The 14734-nt window shown below is 44.3% G+C and overlaps 1 protein-coding gene across 1 annotated transcript in view; it reads left to right on the top strand.

Moving 5' to 3' along the window:
- Window positions 1-14734, top strand: part of LOC117354928 (protein adenylyltransferase SelO, mitochondrial-like) — a 96016-nt gene that overhangs the window by 75193 nt on the left and 6089 nt on the right. The window contains exon 18 of the mRNA XM_033932890.1: window positions 226-269. Coding sequence (XP_033788781.1) covers window positions 226-269 — 44 coding nt within the window. The remainder of the gene's footprint in view (window positions 1-225; window positions 270-14734) is intronic.

The raw sequence follows: 14734 nt of genomic DNA, 5'->3' as shown, positions 1-14734 counted from the left end.
GTATCATAGTGGCAGATAAAGACCAGCATGGCCATGTGGTGTGTAAAATTAATTGCCCTTTTTGAGCATAAATTCTATCCTCTCCCCCAGATTAATAGCACGATTGCCATTCCATCTCTTGCATTACAAGCATCCTTAATGCCAGGTATTCAGAAACAAAATGGGAGACAGGACAAAACCATACTATTCACTAAAACTTGTTCTATTTTGATTTTGAACATTTAGGAACACCAGTGATTCAGATACCGAAAGAAGAAGAAGGATGACAAGTTAGTGAATTTATTTTTGGTTTAAGGCTACTTGGCTTTTCTATGCTTTAATGCCTGAATAAATACGATCTGTGAAAGAAGGTTCCCTTTTCCCAAGGCAACACAGATTGCCCGTGCCATGCTGATGAGTGTTTTGTTGCATTTCTTTGTTGGCTTTAAACGATACCAGGCCTGACATGGAGACTGCCACCTTTCTGCTACTTCAGCCAGGAGGGCTCATTGTTCCCAGTTACAGCAACATAAGTTTTTATTTACCATGGGAGTTACTAACCTGAGATACCAAGGTATCTTGTACCACAGTTTAGTACCCATATCGGTCTAAATCATCTAACTAGCACAACACAATTAACCCCATTCTTTGTCCACACACCCCATAATTGTCATTTAAAATATTTGTGGCAGCATCAGCCTTTGCTTGTTGCAGTGGGACAGGCATGTCTCTTATTCCTCTCCTGACTTTGCACCAAGAATAAGCATAGGATCAGTATTTTAGTGGCAGTGCTGTGTAGTTAGAGTTATAGCTTCTTACTTACCTGTCTGAGCGCTTATCCCTCTTTGTTCCAAATCTTGTAGTGATACGCAGCCAGAAATTGTATATACATGTGAGTGTGCTATTGCTGAAGAATAAAACTTGGATTTGGATGTGAATGGTCGTCTGTGTCTTCGGTATATAGTGTTTAGCTGTATTCTCTTGCAGAGACTCTTAAGTTATGTGAGTGTAGGTAAGTTGTAGCTTCTTACTTACTGGCCCAGTAGGAGGCGCTCCTCCTATAGCTGCTGTGAGAGGTGGCAATTTAGAGCGGTGTCAGATCTTGATACTTTAGCTCAGGAAAACTTTTAACCTTTTGTCTGACTTCATCGATCAGCTGTAAATCTGCTCTTACAGTATTTTTATTGAGTGGCTGAGAAATGTGAAGCGCCTCCATTGTGTAGTATATGATTAGCTAAGCTGGAGACAGCAGTGACATCTGGGATTCTGATTGCATTTTCTGCTTCTTTTGTTTTCTCCATCTTGACTTGACTTGTGAATGATGAATTCTTTCATTCCTGCTGTGTATAAGAGGGACCTTGCATTGGCCTGGTAGAGTTCACAAATTGTTAATGAATTAAACCATGCTCTGCTAAGATAAGGAAGCAGTGCCTGTTATGTTTGTCTGGGGCTTGATAAGGATAGATGATATCCAGCAATTAATTATATTTGTAGGAGACAACTTGGGAAAAGGTCAGGCTTGGATTTGAGAGCATCAGATAAAGGAGTAATAAGTTTGAATATAATTCCCCTCTTTTGATGTTAAACCTTCACAGGGGAATTTCACGATGAGAATAAGCTTGGTTTCAGTCTTGTCATGGACTTCCTGTAAATAAATTGAGCCAGATGCTTGGCCCACCCCCACCCCCCAAACCTTTTGTCGTGTTTTCTGTTTATGTAAATGATGGCTGGCTTTCTCTCAAAAGATATCCAGCATCTCAGATGAACACATTGGTAAGAATATTCTTGGGGTTGATGTGTTTAAGCATTAGAGCAATGATCTTTATTACTAATAAAGCAAGGACCAAATTGTCCAAAAATAACCCCTTCATTGTGAGAGCCAAGATATTTCTGGACAAAATGGATGACACACTGGGCAAGGGGAAGCCCCCAGCGATGATACTAGTGGTCTGGATGGGGTGGGGGATCCCCTCTGATAATGTGGTCAGCCCAGCTGCTTAGGCTCATTTATAGTGACTTGTGTAACTAAAATGAATTGTACTGTGCAATATTATCTCTTTCCCTAAGCCCATTTTCCCCAACACATTCTGTATCCCTGGCACCGAGCCCTTCTCTCCCTTGTGCTCTTTTCTGCCCTAGTATTTATTCTCTCTTTCTTTCTCTCCTGCCTTCATACTCTTTCCAAACTAATATTCTCCTCCAGTCTCAATTCCCATCAGTGAACTTTCATCATCCAGTCATAAGCCCTATCCCCTTCAAGGTGGTGGCTGCTTCCCCAGATTTTTTTTATCCCTCCTGTATTTTATCCAAAGACTTGTTAGCAGCCACCACCACTGTTGAAAAAGCTATTTTTTTCCAGCCCCTCTTGCCCTTAGTGAGTTTGAACTGCATAGTACCCAAATTTCCCTACTGTGTTCTGTGTTGTGAGAACAACATAAGTTTGGATAGATGAGAACACAGTTCAGACTTACAGAGAGCTTCATGGTTCCCATAGAAAATGGAACAACTGAGGTAATGTGGCAGCAGCGATTTCCAGAGAAGGAGCAGAGAAGAGTGTATATTGAGGAAAGAATCAAGTTGATAGGTTATTTTTAAATGGATAATGACTATGCTGTCACTATACACAGTGCTATACCACACAAATCACATAGGGTTCAATTTATACTGTTTGAAGCAGGAAAGGAGGCCATGACAAATAACTGTTCAAGAAGTCTGGTGAATAAAAAAAAATGAAAAAACCCCCACCCCACCAGAGCTGAATCAGAGACTGTGCAGAAGAGTTGATAGCAGTGAATTGGGTAATAATGAGAGAATAATGAAGCATTTCGGGCTCATCCTTTTTGAGCCGTGAACTGCTTTAGCTGCATCATTACCCTATGCATGAGGACAATTATGCTTTCAAATGAAAGTCACTCACATGATGTCAGTCCCATAAAGAAAAAAGAGCAATGATGTGAAACAGAACCCACTTACCACTGTGCCCAACAAAGCAAAAGCAGGAGGCAGAACAGAAAAAACTATTTGTTTTTATAGCAGTCAGTATTTTGGACTTGGCAATTCATTGCTCTCATCAACAGAGTGTTCAGCACATAGATGTATAGTAATTCTTTACTAAGCACTATGTCACAAGTCCATCTTTCATTATAACATTGTTTTGTGAAAAAAAAAAACCAAACCCAAACACCTCAGTCTGTATAAAGCATATGCAAAGTTTATGAAAAAAAATGTGATCCAAAACTAATGCTTTGATGCAACATTGTTAATATTTTGGTAGTATTTTGACTTTGGGGGTTCTCTGGAACAGCACATCTTCTGAAATCTAAGGGGTCCTTCTACCAAACAAAGAAACAAAATGGCAGATAAAGGCCAAATGGCCCATCCAGTCTGCCCATCCGCAGCATCCACTATCTTCTTCTCTCCCTAAGAGATTCCATGTGCCTGTCCCACACCTTCTTAAATTCAGATACAGTGGTAAAAAGTGGCCTTATGCAGGTCATTTCTGCATGCTAAGGCTATTTTTACTGCTGGGATAAAATAGCCAATTTTTATTTTTCCCATTTTGTAGGTGATATGGGCTCATGTACTAAACCTTTGATAATCAGCGCAAGGCAGCGCCCAGAACATGCCCACTCTCCATCCCCAGACCTGCCATCAGAAGCTTCAAAAACAAATTTTATTTTTTAGCTCGTGGATAGTGCACGCCGATCTCAAAATTACTGTGGGACGCCTGAGCAAATCTTGCGGTAAGGCATTTTTTGCTGCGGTAAGCACACATTAGTGCTTACAGTAGCTTTGTCAAAGGGCTCTTAAAATTTCTGTATATCTTCACCTTCTCAAATAAAATTAATTCAATAGATATCCGATCTCTGACAAAAGGTTAAAGGTTGTCCAGTATAATCTTTCCCATTGTGAGATGAAGTCCTCGTGGTTGTTTTCTTGAATTGTTTCATCTATTTTAGTCCAGAATTTGGAGGGTTTGATGTATTTGCGTGAGGTGTATGTTACTTTATTGAGTTTTGTTATGGTTTTTTTGTTTTTGGTCCAGTTGATGTTGAAGGTGTAGGTGTAGTGGTCTGACCGGATGGATCTGGACCATGCTCCGTTGGATGTATGAATTTCTGTTAGGGATGGATGGTGTGTCATAAAGGCTGCGATATCAAGTTGGTGGCCTTTTTCATGAGTTGTTTGTGGATTTAGCATTTGGAAAGCTAAGGCTTTGAGAAATGAAAGAAAGTTGTCTACTTGTTTGGATGATTGGTCTTCTAGGTGTAGGTTTAGGTCTTCTAGGAGTAGGTTGTAGGTTGTTATTAGTGAGTTTTGGTATATGAAGTCTTCCACTTCAGTTCTTGCTATAGACCAGTTTCCTGGCGCTATATAACAGAGCATGCAGTTTAGTGTGTCTTTTAGTGTGGTGCTTGAGATTTGACAGGCTAATAGGTCCATGTATGGGTTAGATGTTTTTTCAATTATATTAAGGGTTAGATCTTGTTTGATTAAGATTGCTAGTCCTCCGCCTCTTTTTTTCTCTCTGAACTAAAATAGATGAAACAATTCAAGAAAACAACCACGAGGACTTCATCTCACAATGGGAAAGATTATGCATCAACACCCTTGATGAACTAGCCCCATTGCAAACCAGAACCAGCAGAAGATCAGATCAATGGTTCGACTCTGAACTGTTACAACTCAAAAGACAATGTAGATGACTAGAAAGAAAATGGAGAAAATCAAACTCGGATCATACAAAATCCGCCTGGAAAAAAATCAACAAACAATACAAATAACAATTAAAGGACAAGAGAAAAGCACACTACACCAACCTAATAGGTACTGAAACCCAAGACACCAAAAAAACTATTCCAAATTCTAAAAAACCTAACTGACACCAAACCTTACCTGACCACTAACAATACCACCTCAGCCACTCTATTAGCAGAACACTTCCAAAATAAAATTACAAACCATGGGATTAGCACATGGGAAACGTCTGCATTAGAATGTGCTAAATGACAACCTACCCCTCAATGACAACCTACCCCTCTTATCGAACTCTCAATTCCCCCACAGATAAAGATTCAACTGCAGCAGACAGAATATGGTCTCAGTTCCTCAACATTCAATGGCCCAAATTCAACAAATACTACAAAATACAGCCATGCATCCTGTGACCTCAACAACTGTCCACCATATTTCCTAAAAATATCCAGCACAAAATTCCGTGCTTATCTTCTAAAATGGATTCAAATAACGCTCATAAGCGGCCACTACCCAACTAACCTCAGCGAAATCATCATCACCCCGATCCTCAAAGACCCTAAAAGACCAAAAGACCAAACATGCAACTAGAGACCCATTGCCTCTATTCCACTCTATGTCAAAATAATAGAAGGACTAGTTGCCAAATTCCTCACCAATTACTTAGAAAACCAAAACATACTCCATCCCACACAATCCGGTTTCAGAACCAACTTTAGCACAAAAACACTACTAGGATCTCTCTTAGACACAGCCAGACAACATCTTAGCAAAGGAAAAAAAATGATGCTCACACAACTAGACCTGACCGCTGCATTCGACCTGGTAGACCATAGCATCCTACTACAAATCCTAGATACAATAGGTATCACAGATAAAGTATACTCGTGGTTTGAAGGATTCCTAAAATCAAGAACCTATAGAGTTAAATCAGACAAAGAAAAATCTGAACCTTGGTCAAACCCCTGCGGAGTTCCCCAGGGATCCCCTCTATCTCCTACACTCTTCAAACTCTATATAGCCTCCCTCAGCTCCCACCTGGACAAACAAGGCACAATCAAATCGCCAATCTACTGACGGCATCCCTCGACTACAAGACTTTTAGAAAAGAAATAAAGACCATAATCTTCAAGAAAGCCCTGAAAAAAGAAATAACACCACAAGTTTCAAACACCACCTCTCACTAAAGCCAACTACCCCAAACAAATAACCATACTCATTTCTTACTCTCTTTGAAAATGCTAGGGGAAAGCAACCTTGAAAAGGACTTGGGTGTGCTAGTGGATACAACAATGAAATCAACGGCACAATGTGCAGCAGCCTCAAAGAAAGCAAATAGAATGTTGGGTATTATTAAGAAGGGTATCACAACCAGGACGAAGGAAGTCATCATGCCGCTGTATCGAGCGATGGTGCGCCCGCACCTGGAGTACTGTGTCCAGTATTGGTCGCCGTACCTCAAGAAGGACATGCGATGCTTGAGAGGGTCCAGAGAAGAGCGACGAAAATGATAAAAGGCATGGAAAACCTTTCATATGCAGACAGGTTAGAAAGGCTGGGGCTCTTCTCCCTGGAAAAGCGGAGACTCAGAGGAGACATGATAGTGACTTTCAAGATCATGAGAGGTATCGAGAAGGTAGACAGAGATAGATTCTTCAGACTAATGGGGACCACAAGTACAAGGGGACACTCGGAGAAGCTGAAAGAGGACAGGTTTAGAACCAATGCTAGGAAGTTCTTTTTCACTCAGAGGGTGGTGGACACATGGAACGCACTGCCGGAGGTTGTGATAGGACAGAGTACACTACAGGGTTTTAAAGAAGGATTAGATAAATTCCTGAAAGATAGGGGGATTGAGGGATACAGATAGAGGTAGAGATGGGATATAGAGAGAGTATAGATAGAGACCAAGGGAATTTAAGGGTTCAGACAATGATCACTGTACAGGTCATGGGCCTGATGGGCCACCGCAGGTGCGGACTGCTGGGCGCGATGGACCTCTGGTCTGACTCAGCAGAGGCAACTTCTTATGTTCTTATGTTGTTGTAATACTTCCTTGATAATTCTTTTGTAATCCGCCTTGAACTGCAAGGTAATGGTGGAATAGAAATCCCTAATGTAATGTAATGTAATATATAGAGTTTGAATTGCTGTAAAACGTCCTGGTTCCCAGAAATGAGCCTCAGTCATTCTGGATCCTGATCCATCTTGCCTTTGACTTCCTGGATAGCTCTGTTTTCAGCACTGTCCCCAGTTTAAACCCTGACTGCACCTTCCCCCAATAATTCCTTAGAAAAGTGTAGGGCATGATGAGCTTCTAACATGCAAGGCCAGGTTGTGTCCATATGTAACAAAACACTTTCCCCTATCTCAGTATCTCTCAAACTTTCTCGAGCCGGGGCACTCTAAAGGTAGTGGCCACTGCTTGAGGCACCCAGAAGTGCGCAGACGTCACCGTGATGACATCACATCGACATCCGCGCATGTGCAGAGACCCTCCAGATGGACCCTGAAACGCCAGTAGGGGGTGCCATCAGAGAAGAGGGCCGGAGAGGAGAGGCACTGGCGCCAGCTGATTGCCTACAGCAGTGTTTCTTTAAGCTAAGTACCCCCTAAGTCTAACAAATATCAACTGAGTACCCCAACCACAGACCTCCCTAAGCCCACCCAAGCTCTGCCCCAGATCCCATCCCCTTTACTAATTGTAATGCAAATTTTTCCATTCATTTTTCATATACACATAATATACACAGCAAATATAAATTCTCAAAACTGACACATTTCAATCACTATATTGAAAATAAAATCATTTTACCTACCGGCGATCCTCTGCAAGCTGCTATAATTAGCTTTAAAACCGGGAGGCCAGGGGGGAAGCCGGAGGACACTAGAGAGAAGGGTGAAACATGCAGGCCTTTGGCGAATCGGGCAGCGCTGGCGCTGTACCGTGTAGGGAAGTCAGCTGGCAGGTGCCTCTCTTCCTCCTCAGTGTGCCGTGGCACACTTGGAGTCTCAGAAGGCACACTAGTGTGCCTCAGCACACAGTTTGAGATACACTGCCCTATCTACACATATTTATTAGTCATTCCCTACTCATACCTCTCCTGCTTATAAGGGACATAAGAATATCCATACTGGGTCAGACCACTGTCCATCTACCCCAGTATCTTGTTTCCACAGTGGCCAATCCAGGTCATAAGTACCTGACAGAAACCCAAATACAGTGGAACCTCGGTTTGCGAGTAACCCGGTTTGCGAGTGTTTTGCAAGACGAGCAAAACACTTAGCAAACTTTTTTCTTGCAACCCGAGCATGTTCCGATACACGAGCACCTCCCACCGCTCTAACTGGCATCGCACCCCTCGAACTGGCATCTAACCCCCCCCCCCCATGAGAACCGCATCACACCCCATGCTGACAGCGGCATCCGCCCGCCCTTCCTCCCAAACATGTTCCTTACGCCATCTGCTTTTTGTGCGAGTGAAAAAAAGCTCCCGCCTCTTGCCTGGGCTGGGCCTTGAGCATCTGCGCATGCTCAAGGCCTTCTGGCTCTCGTTCTCTCCGAGTTTAGGTGGGTTTTTGTGACTTGGACCATGTTTTACATGGTCTAAGTCACAACGTCCAAGTTCCGTCTAGGCTCTGTTGTTAAACTTTCGGTTATACATTCTGTACGACTAAGTCTAAGCCTGTCCACGTCCCTCTCAACTCCTGCCCTCGACACGCCTCCCGAAACACCCCTTTTAGCTTTGGATGTTGAGCAGCACTATGAAGGCCTAGGTCGTTTAGAAATACGTCCAAAACCAAGTTTTATTATTGACACTTGGATGTTTTTGAGAAATGTTCGTCCAAGTGCTGACTTAGGCCGGTTTTTGGACGTTTTTCTCTTTCGATTATGAGCCCCTTAATATTCTTAGTTTTACTTACTATCCCTTTTCTAATAATTCCGAGCATCTTGTTTGCTTTTCTGGCCGCTTCCACACATTGGGTGGGAGGTTTCAGCATATTTTTTGTGATGACACATAGATCTGGGTGCTGACTCCTAAGGTGGATCCTTGCATCTGGTAACTATGATATGATTATTCTTCCCAATGTACATCACTTTACATTTGTCCACATTAAATTTCATGTGCCATTTGGATGCCCAGTCTTCCAATTTCCTAAGGTCTTCCTGCAATTTTCAGTCTGCATGCATTTTGACAACTTTGAACTATTTAGGGCTCCTTTTACGAAGGTGCGTTAGGGCCTTAATGCGCGGAATAGTGCGCGCTAGCTGCTACCGCCTCCTCTTGAGCAGGTGGTAGTTTTTCAGCTAGTGCGTGGTATAGCACCTGCTAATACGGTGCGTGCGCTAAAAACGCTAGCGCACCTTCGTAAAAGGAGCCCTTAGTGTCATCTGCAAATTTAATCACTTCACTTGTTCTAATTTCCAGATCACTTATAAATAAGTTAAATAGCACCGTTCCCAGTACAGATCCCTGTGGCATTCCACTATTCACCCTCCTCCATTGTGAAAAACAGCCATTTAACTCTACCCTTTGTTTATTATCCAATAATCTCTTCCTATTCTCAACAATATATTGCCTCCTATCCTGTGACTCTTTAATTTTCTCAGGAGCCTTTAATGAGGAACTTTGTCAAAAGTTTTCTAAAAGTCTAGAAACACTGTGTCAACCAGCTCTACTTTATCCACATGTTTATTCATACCTTCAATGAAATGCAGCAAATTGGCTAAATCAATTCTGACTCTGTCCCATTAAACCATGTTTGTCTATGTGTTCATAATTTCATTTTTTATAAAATAGTTTCCACTATTTTGCCCAGCACTGAAGTCAGGCTTAGTGGTCTCTAATTTCCTGGAACACCCCTGGAACCCTTTTTATCTATTTTTTTTTTATTTGCTCATTTATTTAGCCCGTCCTTCCAAGGGAACCCAGAATGGGTTACAAGATTGGTGTAAGATTGGCCACCCTCCAATTTTCAGGTACTACAGATGATTTTAGTGACAGGTTACAGATCACTAACAACAGATCAGTAATTTCATGTTTGAGTTTTTTCAGTGCCATCTGGTACAGGTGATTTATCACTCTTTAACTTGTCAATGTGGCTCAGTACTTTTTCCAGGTTCACCGAGATTTCTTTTAGTTCTTCCACATTCATAGAATGCCAGTCACATATGAAATCTTAAACCATTGCAGTGCTGTCATGCTTCAAGGGAAATCAGGATCTAATTCTGAACATGGAGAAATTGTCAGCTATGTGGCTTTCAGATAGACACCAGAGCTTAAATATCTTTATCGCTTTATCAGAATATAGCTATTCTTGGTATTCAGTGTGATAATGCTTTGGATTTCAAATTACAAATTAGTCATGTTGTGAAAATGTGTTTCTATTATTTGCATATGTTACAACAATTGAAGCTAATATTAAATTGATTCATGCTTTTTTATTACCAGCAGATTGGATATTCTAATTCTCTTTTGGTTGGCTCCAGTTAAGTCAGTTTACAGGGACTGTGGTTGGTTCAAAATATAGTGGTATGTCTTATTACAGGAACCAAACCCCCCTAGCATATTACACTAATCCTATATCAGCTGCCCTGGTTGCTTGTTGTAAAATATATTGATTTCAAACTATTGTGTTTTGTTTACAAAACCTTTTAATAAGGATTGTCTTTCTAGAAAAGGGTTGTTCAGTGTATCTTTGCATTTCGCAAACTTATTAAGACTTTACTGTTTCAACAATACCATAATTAATAGATTTTTATTAGTTGAAGCCACTGAGTTGTAGAACTGGTGTTTTGAGAGGTGTTGGATGAGGAATTGATGATTTAGGAGTAGAAATAGCACAGTTACTTACCGTAACAGGTGTTATCCAGGGACAGCAGGCAGATATTCTTAACACATGGGTGACGTCACCGACGGAGCCCTCGGTACGGACCTTTTTAACTAGAAGTTTCTAGTTGGCCGCACCGCGCGTGCGCGAGTGCCTTCCCGCCCGACGGAGGAGTGCGTGGTCCCCAGTTAGGATAAGCCAGCTAAGAAGCCAACCCGGGGAGGTGGGTGGGACGTAAGAATATCTGCCTGCTGTCCCTGGATAACACCTGTTACGGTAAGTAACTGTGCTTTATCCCAGGACAAGCAGGCAGCATATTCTTAACACATGGGTGACCTCCAAGCTAACAAAGAGGGAGGTGGGATGGTTGGCCATTAGGAAAATAAATTTTGTAACACAGATTGGCCGAAGTGTCCATCCCGTCTGGAGAACGCATCCAGACAGTAGTGAGTAGTGAACGTGTGAACTGAGGACCAAGTGGCCGCCTTGCAGATTTCCTCAATGGGCGTGGAATGGAGGAAAGCTACAGAAGCAGCCATAGCTCGGACTCTGTGGGCCGTGACAGTTCCTTCCAGTGAGAGACCGGCCCGAGCATAGCAGAATGCAATACAGGCAGCAAGCCAATTTGAAAGTGTCCGTTTGGAGACAGGACGACCCAAACGGTTGGGATCGAAAGATAAAAATAGCTGAGGGGATGTTCGGTGAGCTCTGGTACGATCAAGGTAGTAAGCAAGGGCACGCTTACAATCCAGCGTGTGCAACGCCTGTTCCCCAGGATGCGAGTGAGGCTTAGGGAAGAAGACGGGCAACACAATGGACTGGTTGAGGTGAAAAGCCGAGACCACCTTGGGAAGGAATTTAGGGTGGGTACGCAGAACAACCTTGTCATGGTGAAAAACAGTGAACGGTGGGTCGGCAACCAGTGCATGCAGTTCGCTAACCCTCCTGGCAGAGGTGATGGCAATCAGGAAAAGCACCTTCCAGGTAAGGAGTCTAAGTGAAGTTGTGGCAAGAGGCTCGAATGGAGGTTTCATGAGAGCTGAGAGTACCACATTCAGGTCCCAGACGACAGGAGGAGGCTTGAGAGGTGGTTTGATATTGAAGAGGCCTCTCATAAATCTGGAAACCAGAGGATGAGCCGTGAGGGGTTTTCCGAGAATAGGCTCATGAAACGCAGTGATGGCACTGAGGTGGACTCTGATGGAGGTAGTTTTGAGGCCAGCATTGGACAGCGAGAGCAAATATTCCAATACAGTTTCCACCGCTAAGGAGGTGGGTTCCTGATGATGCCGGAGACACCACGAGGAGAATCTGGTCCATTTCTGATGGTAACATTGAAGGGTGGCCGGCTTCCTGGAGGCATCCAAGATGAGGCGGACCGGCTGAGATAGGTTCTCTGGAGAGGTCAGCCCGAGAGAAACCAAGCTGTCAGGTGGAGCGAAGACAGATTGGGATGCAGTAGAGACTGATGTTGCTGTGTAAGTAGAGTAGGAAACACAGGAAGGAGAATGGGTTCCCTGGAGCTGAGTTGGAGCAGGAGTGAGAACCAGTGTTGGCGAGGCCACCGAGGTGCGATAAGAATCATGGTGGCGTTGTCCTTGCGGAGTTTGGACAAGGTCCGCAACATCAGAGGAAGTGGAGGGAAGGCATACAGGAACCGATCCCTCCAGTCGAGCAGGAATGCATCCGGAGCCAGACGGTGAGGAGAGAAGAGTCTGGAACAGAATTGGGGCAGCTGATGGTTGTGAGGTGCTGCAAAGAGGTCCACCTGCGGAGTGCCCCATCGAGCAAAGATGGAGAGCAGAGTCGGAGGGTCCAACGTCCACTCGTGAGGTTGAAGGATGCGGCTGAGATTGTCGGCCAGAGAGTTCTGTTCGCCCTGGATATAGACCGCCCTGAGAAAGAGATTGCGGTCCGTGGCCCAGGTCCAGATGCGCAGAGCCTCCAAACAAAGGGGGCGAGATCCGGTGCCGCCTTGCTTGTTTATGTAGTACATGGCGACTTGATTGTCTGTGCACAGGAGGAGGACTTGAGGGCAGAGAAGATGTTGGAAAGCCTTGAGGGCGTAGAACATGGCTCTGAGTTCCAGGAAATTTATGTGATGATGACGCTCCTGTGGGGTCCAAAGACCCTGGGTGCGTAGATCTCCTAGGTGAGCTCCCCACGCGTAGGGGGACGCATCGGTGGTAATGATCATAGAGTGGGGGGGCAGATGAAAAAGTAGACCCCTGGAAAGATTTGAGGAGTTCAACCACCATTGGAGAGATTGCTGAAGAGATGATGTCACAGAGATGGGATGAGAAAGAAGATCTGTCATCTGTGACCATTGGTTGGCGAGAGTCCACTGAGGTGTACGAAGGTGGAGACGTGCCAGAGGAAGGACATGCACCGTCGAGGCCATGTGACCCAGGAGGACCATCATCTGTCGGGCAGGAATGGAGGGATGCATGAGTACCTGACGGCAGAGATGGAGCAGGGTCCGCTGGCGATCGGAGGGGAGAAAGGCCCTCATCAGCGTGGTGTCCAGAACTGCTCCAATGAATTGAAGTCGCTGGGTGGGAAGCAGATGCGACTTGGGGTAGTTGATCTCGAACCCCAGGAGGTGGAGGAGAGAGATGGTGTGATGAGTAGCTTGTAGCACGAGTTGAGATGAAGGTGCTTTCACCAACCAATCGTCCAAGTAGGGGAACACCTGGAGGTTGTGAGACCTGAGGAAGGCCGCCACCACTATAAGGCACTTGGTGAAGACTCTGGGGGAGGAAGCGAGGCCAAACGGTAGCACTTTGTACTGATAGTGGTGGTGTAGCACCTGGAACCGCAGGTAGCGGCGAGAGTTCTGATTGATGGAGATGTGAGTGTAGGCCTCTTTGAGGTCCAGGGAACATAGCCAGTCGTGTTGAGAAAGAAGAGAGTAAAGTGTGGCAAGGGAGAGCATTCTGAACTTTTCCTTGACCAGACACTTGTTGAGGTCCCTGAGATCGAGAATGGGACGGAGGTCTCCCGTCTTTTTGGGAACCAGGAAGTAGCGGGAGTAGAATCCCTGACCCCTTTGATCTGGAGGTACTTCTTCGATGGCATTGAGAAGGAGAAGGGATTGAACCTCCCTCAGGAGGAGGGGGGTTTGAGATGAGTGTGAAGCAGACTCTACGGGAAGGTTGTCTGGTGGAAGAGTCTGGAAGTTGAGAGAGTAGCCATGGCGGATGATGTTGAGGACCCACTGGTCCGACGTGATGACTTCCCAACGGCTGGAGAAAATGGTGAGACGACCCCCGATAGGCTGTGGAAGAGGCAGCGAGGGTGGATGACTGGCTATGCCCTGGAGAGAAGAGTCAAAAGGAAAAAAGCGCGAGCGGGAAGGCAAAAAAGTGGTTTCAACGGCTGTTGAAAAAACACACGCGTCTTCTTCGCTCCGCGGAAACGAAGAAACTGGGGACCACGCACTCCTCCGTCGGGCGGGAAGGCACTCGCGCACGCGCGGTGCGGCCAACTAGAAACTTCTAGTTAAAAAGGTCCGTACCGAGGGCTCCGTCGGTGACGTCACCCATGTGTTAAGAATATGCTGCCTGCTTGTCCTGGGATAAATATTAGTACCTAAGAATTCTATAAATGGTGCCTAACTCATGAGTGACATGCATTCCTCGGTGCCTATGTTTGGCCAAATATGAATTCCGAATACAAATAATGGGCATTGAGCTTTAACATAACAAATAATAAAAGAAGCAATGTGAAATCAGAGATCAAGTGTTTATTTCAGTAAGATTTATCTCAGTAGAGCCCCAGATTATTTGTATTTTGAATTTAAATCACTATTCGGCCGAATACAAATAATGTATTTGGGGTATCTCATTAGGCTCCCCCATGCCGATGCCCATGATCTGACTAGTGCATTAAGATAACCGTGCAATTACTGATTAGTGCAGGGTTAATATGAGAGCACTTAGTAGTATCTCCTAAATGGGAGATAGTAAGCACTCCTGGTAATATTATTACAGTAGTTTTGATTTTTCTTTGCAGGTGCCCTGACCTAAAGGGAACATTAGCACATGATCAGTAAAGAAGAAAAAAAAAAAAAGCCCAACCTTAATGACACAATAAGGGCTCCTTTAACATCTCTGCAGTAGCGATTCCCCTGCGGCAAATGCACCAAAGCCCATTAAATTTCTATGGG

The sequence above is a fragment of the Geotrypetes seraphini genome, chromosome 2 (genome assembly GCF_902459505.1).
Source record: "Geotrypetes seraphini chromosome 2, aGeoSer1.1, whole genome shotgun sequence".
Lineage (NCBI taxonomy): Eukaryota > Metazoa > Chordata > Amphibia > Gymnophiona > Dermophiidae > Geotrypetes > Geotrypetes seraphini.
The sequence above is the reverse complement of the archived record's forward strand: the minus strand, read 5'-3'. Positions and strand labels throughout refer to the sequence as shown.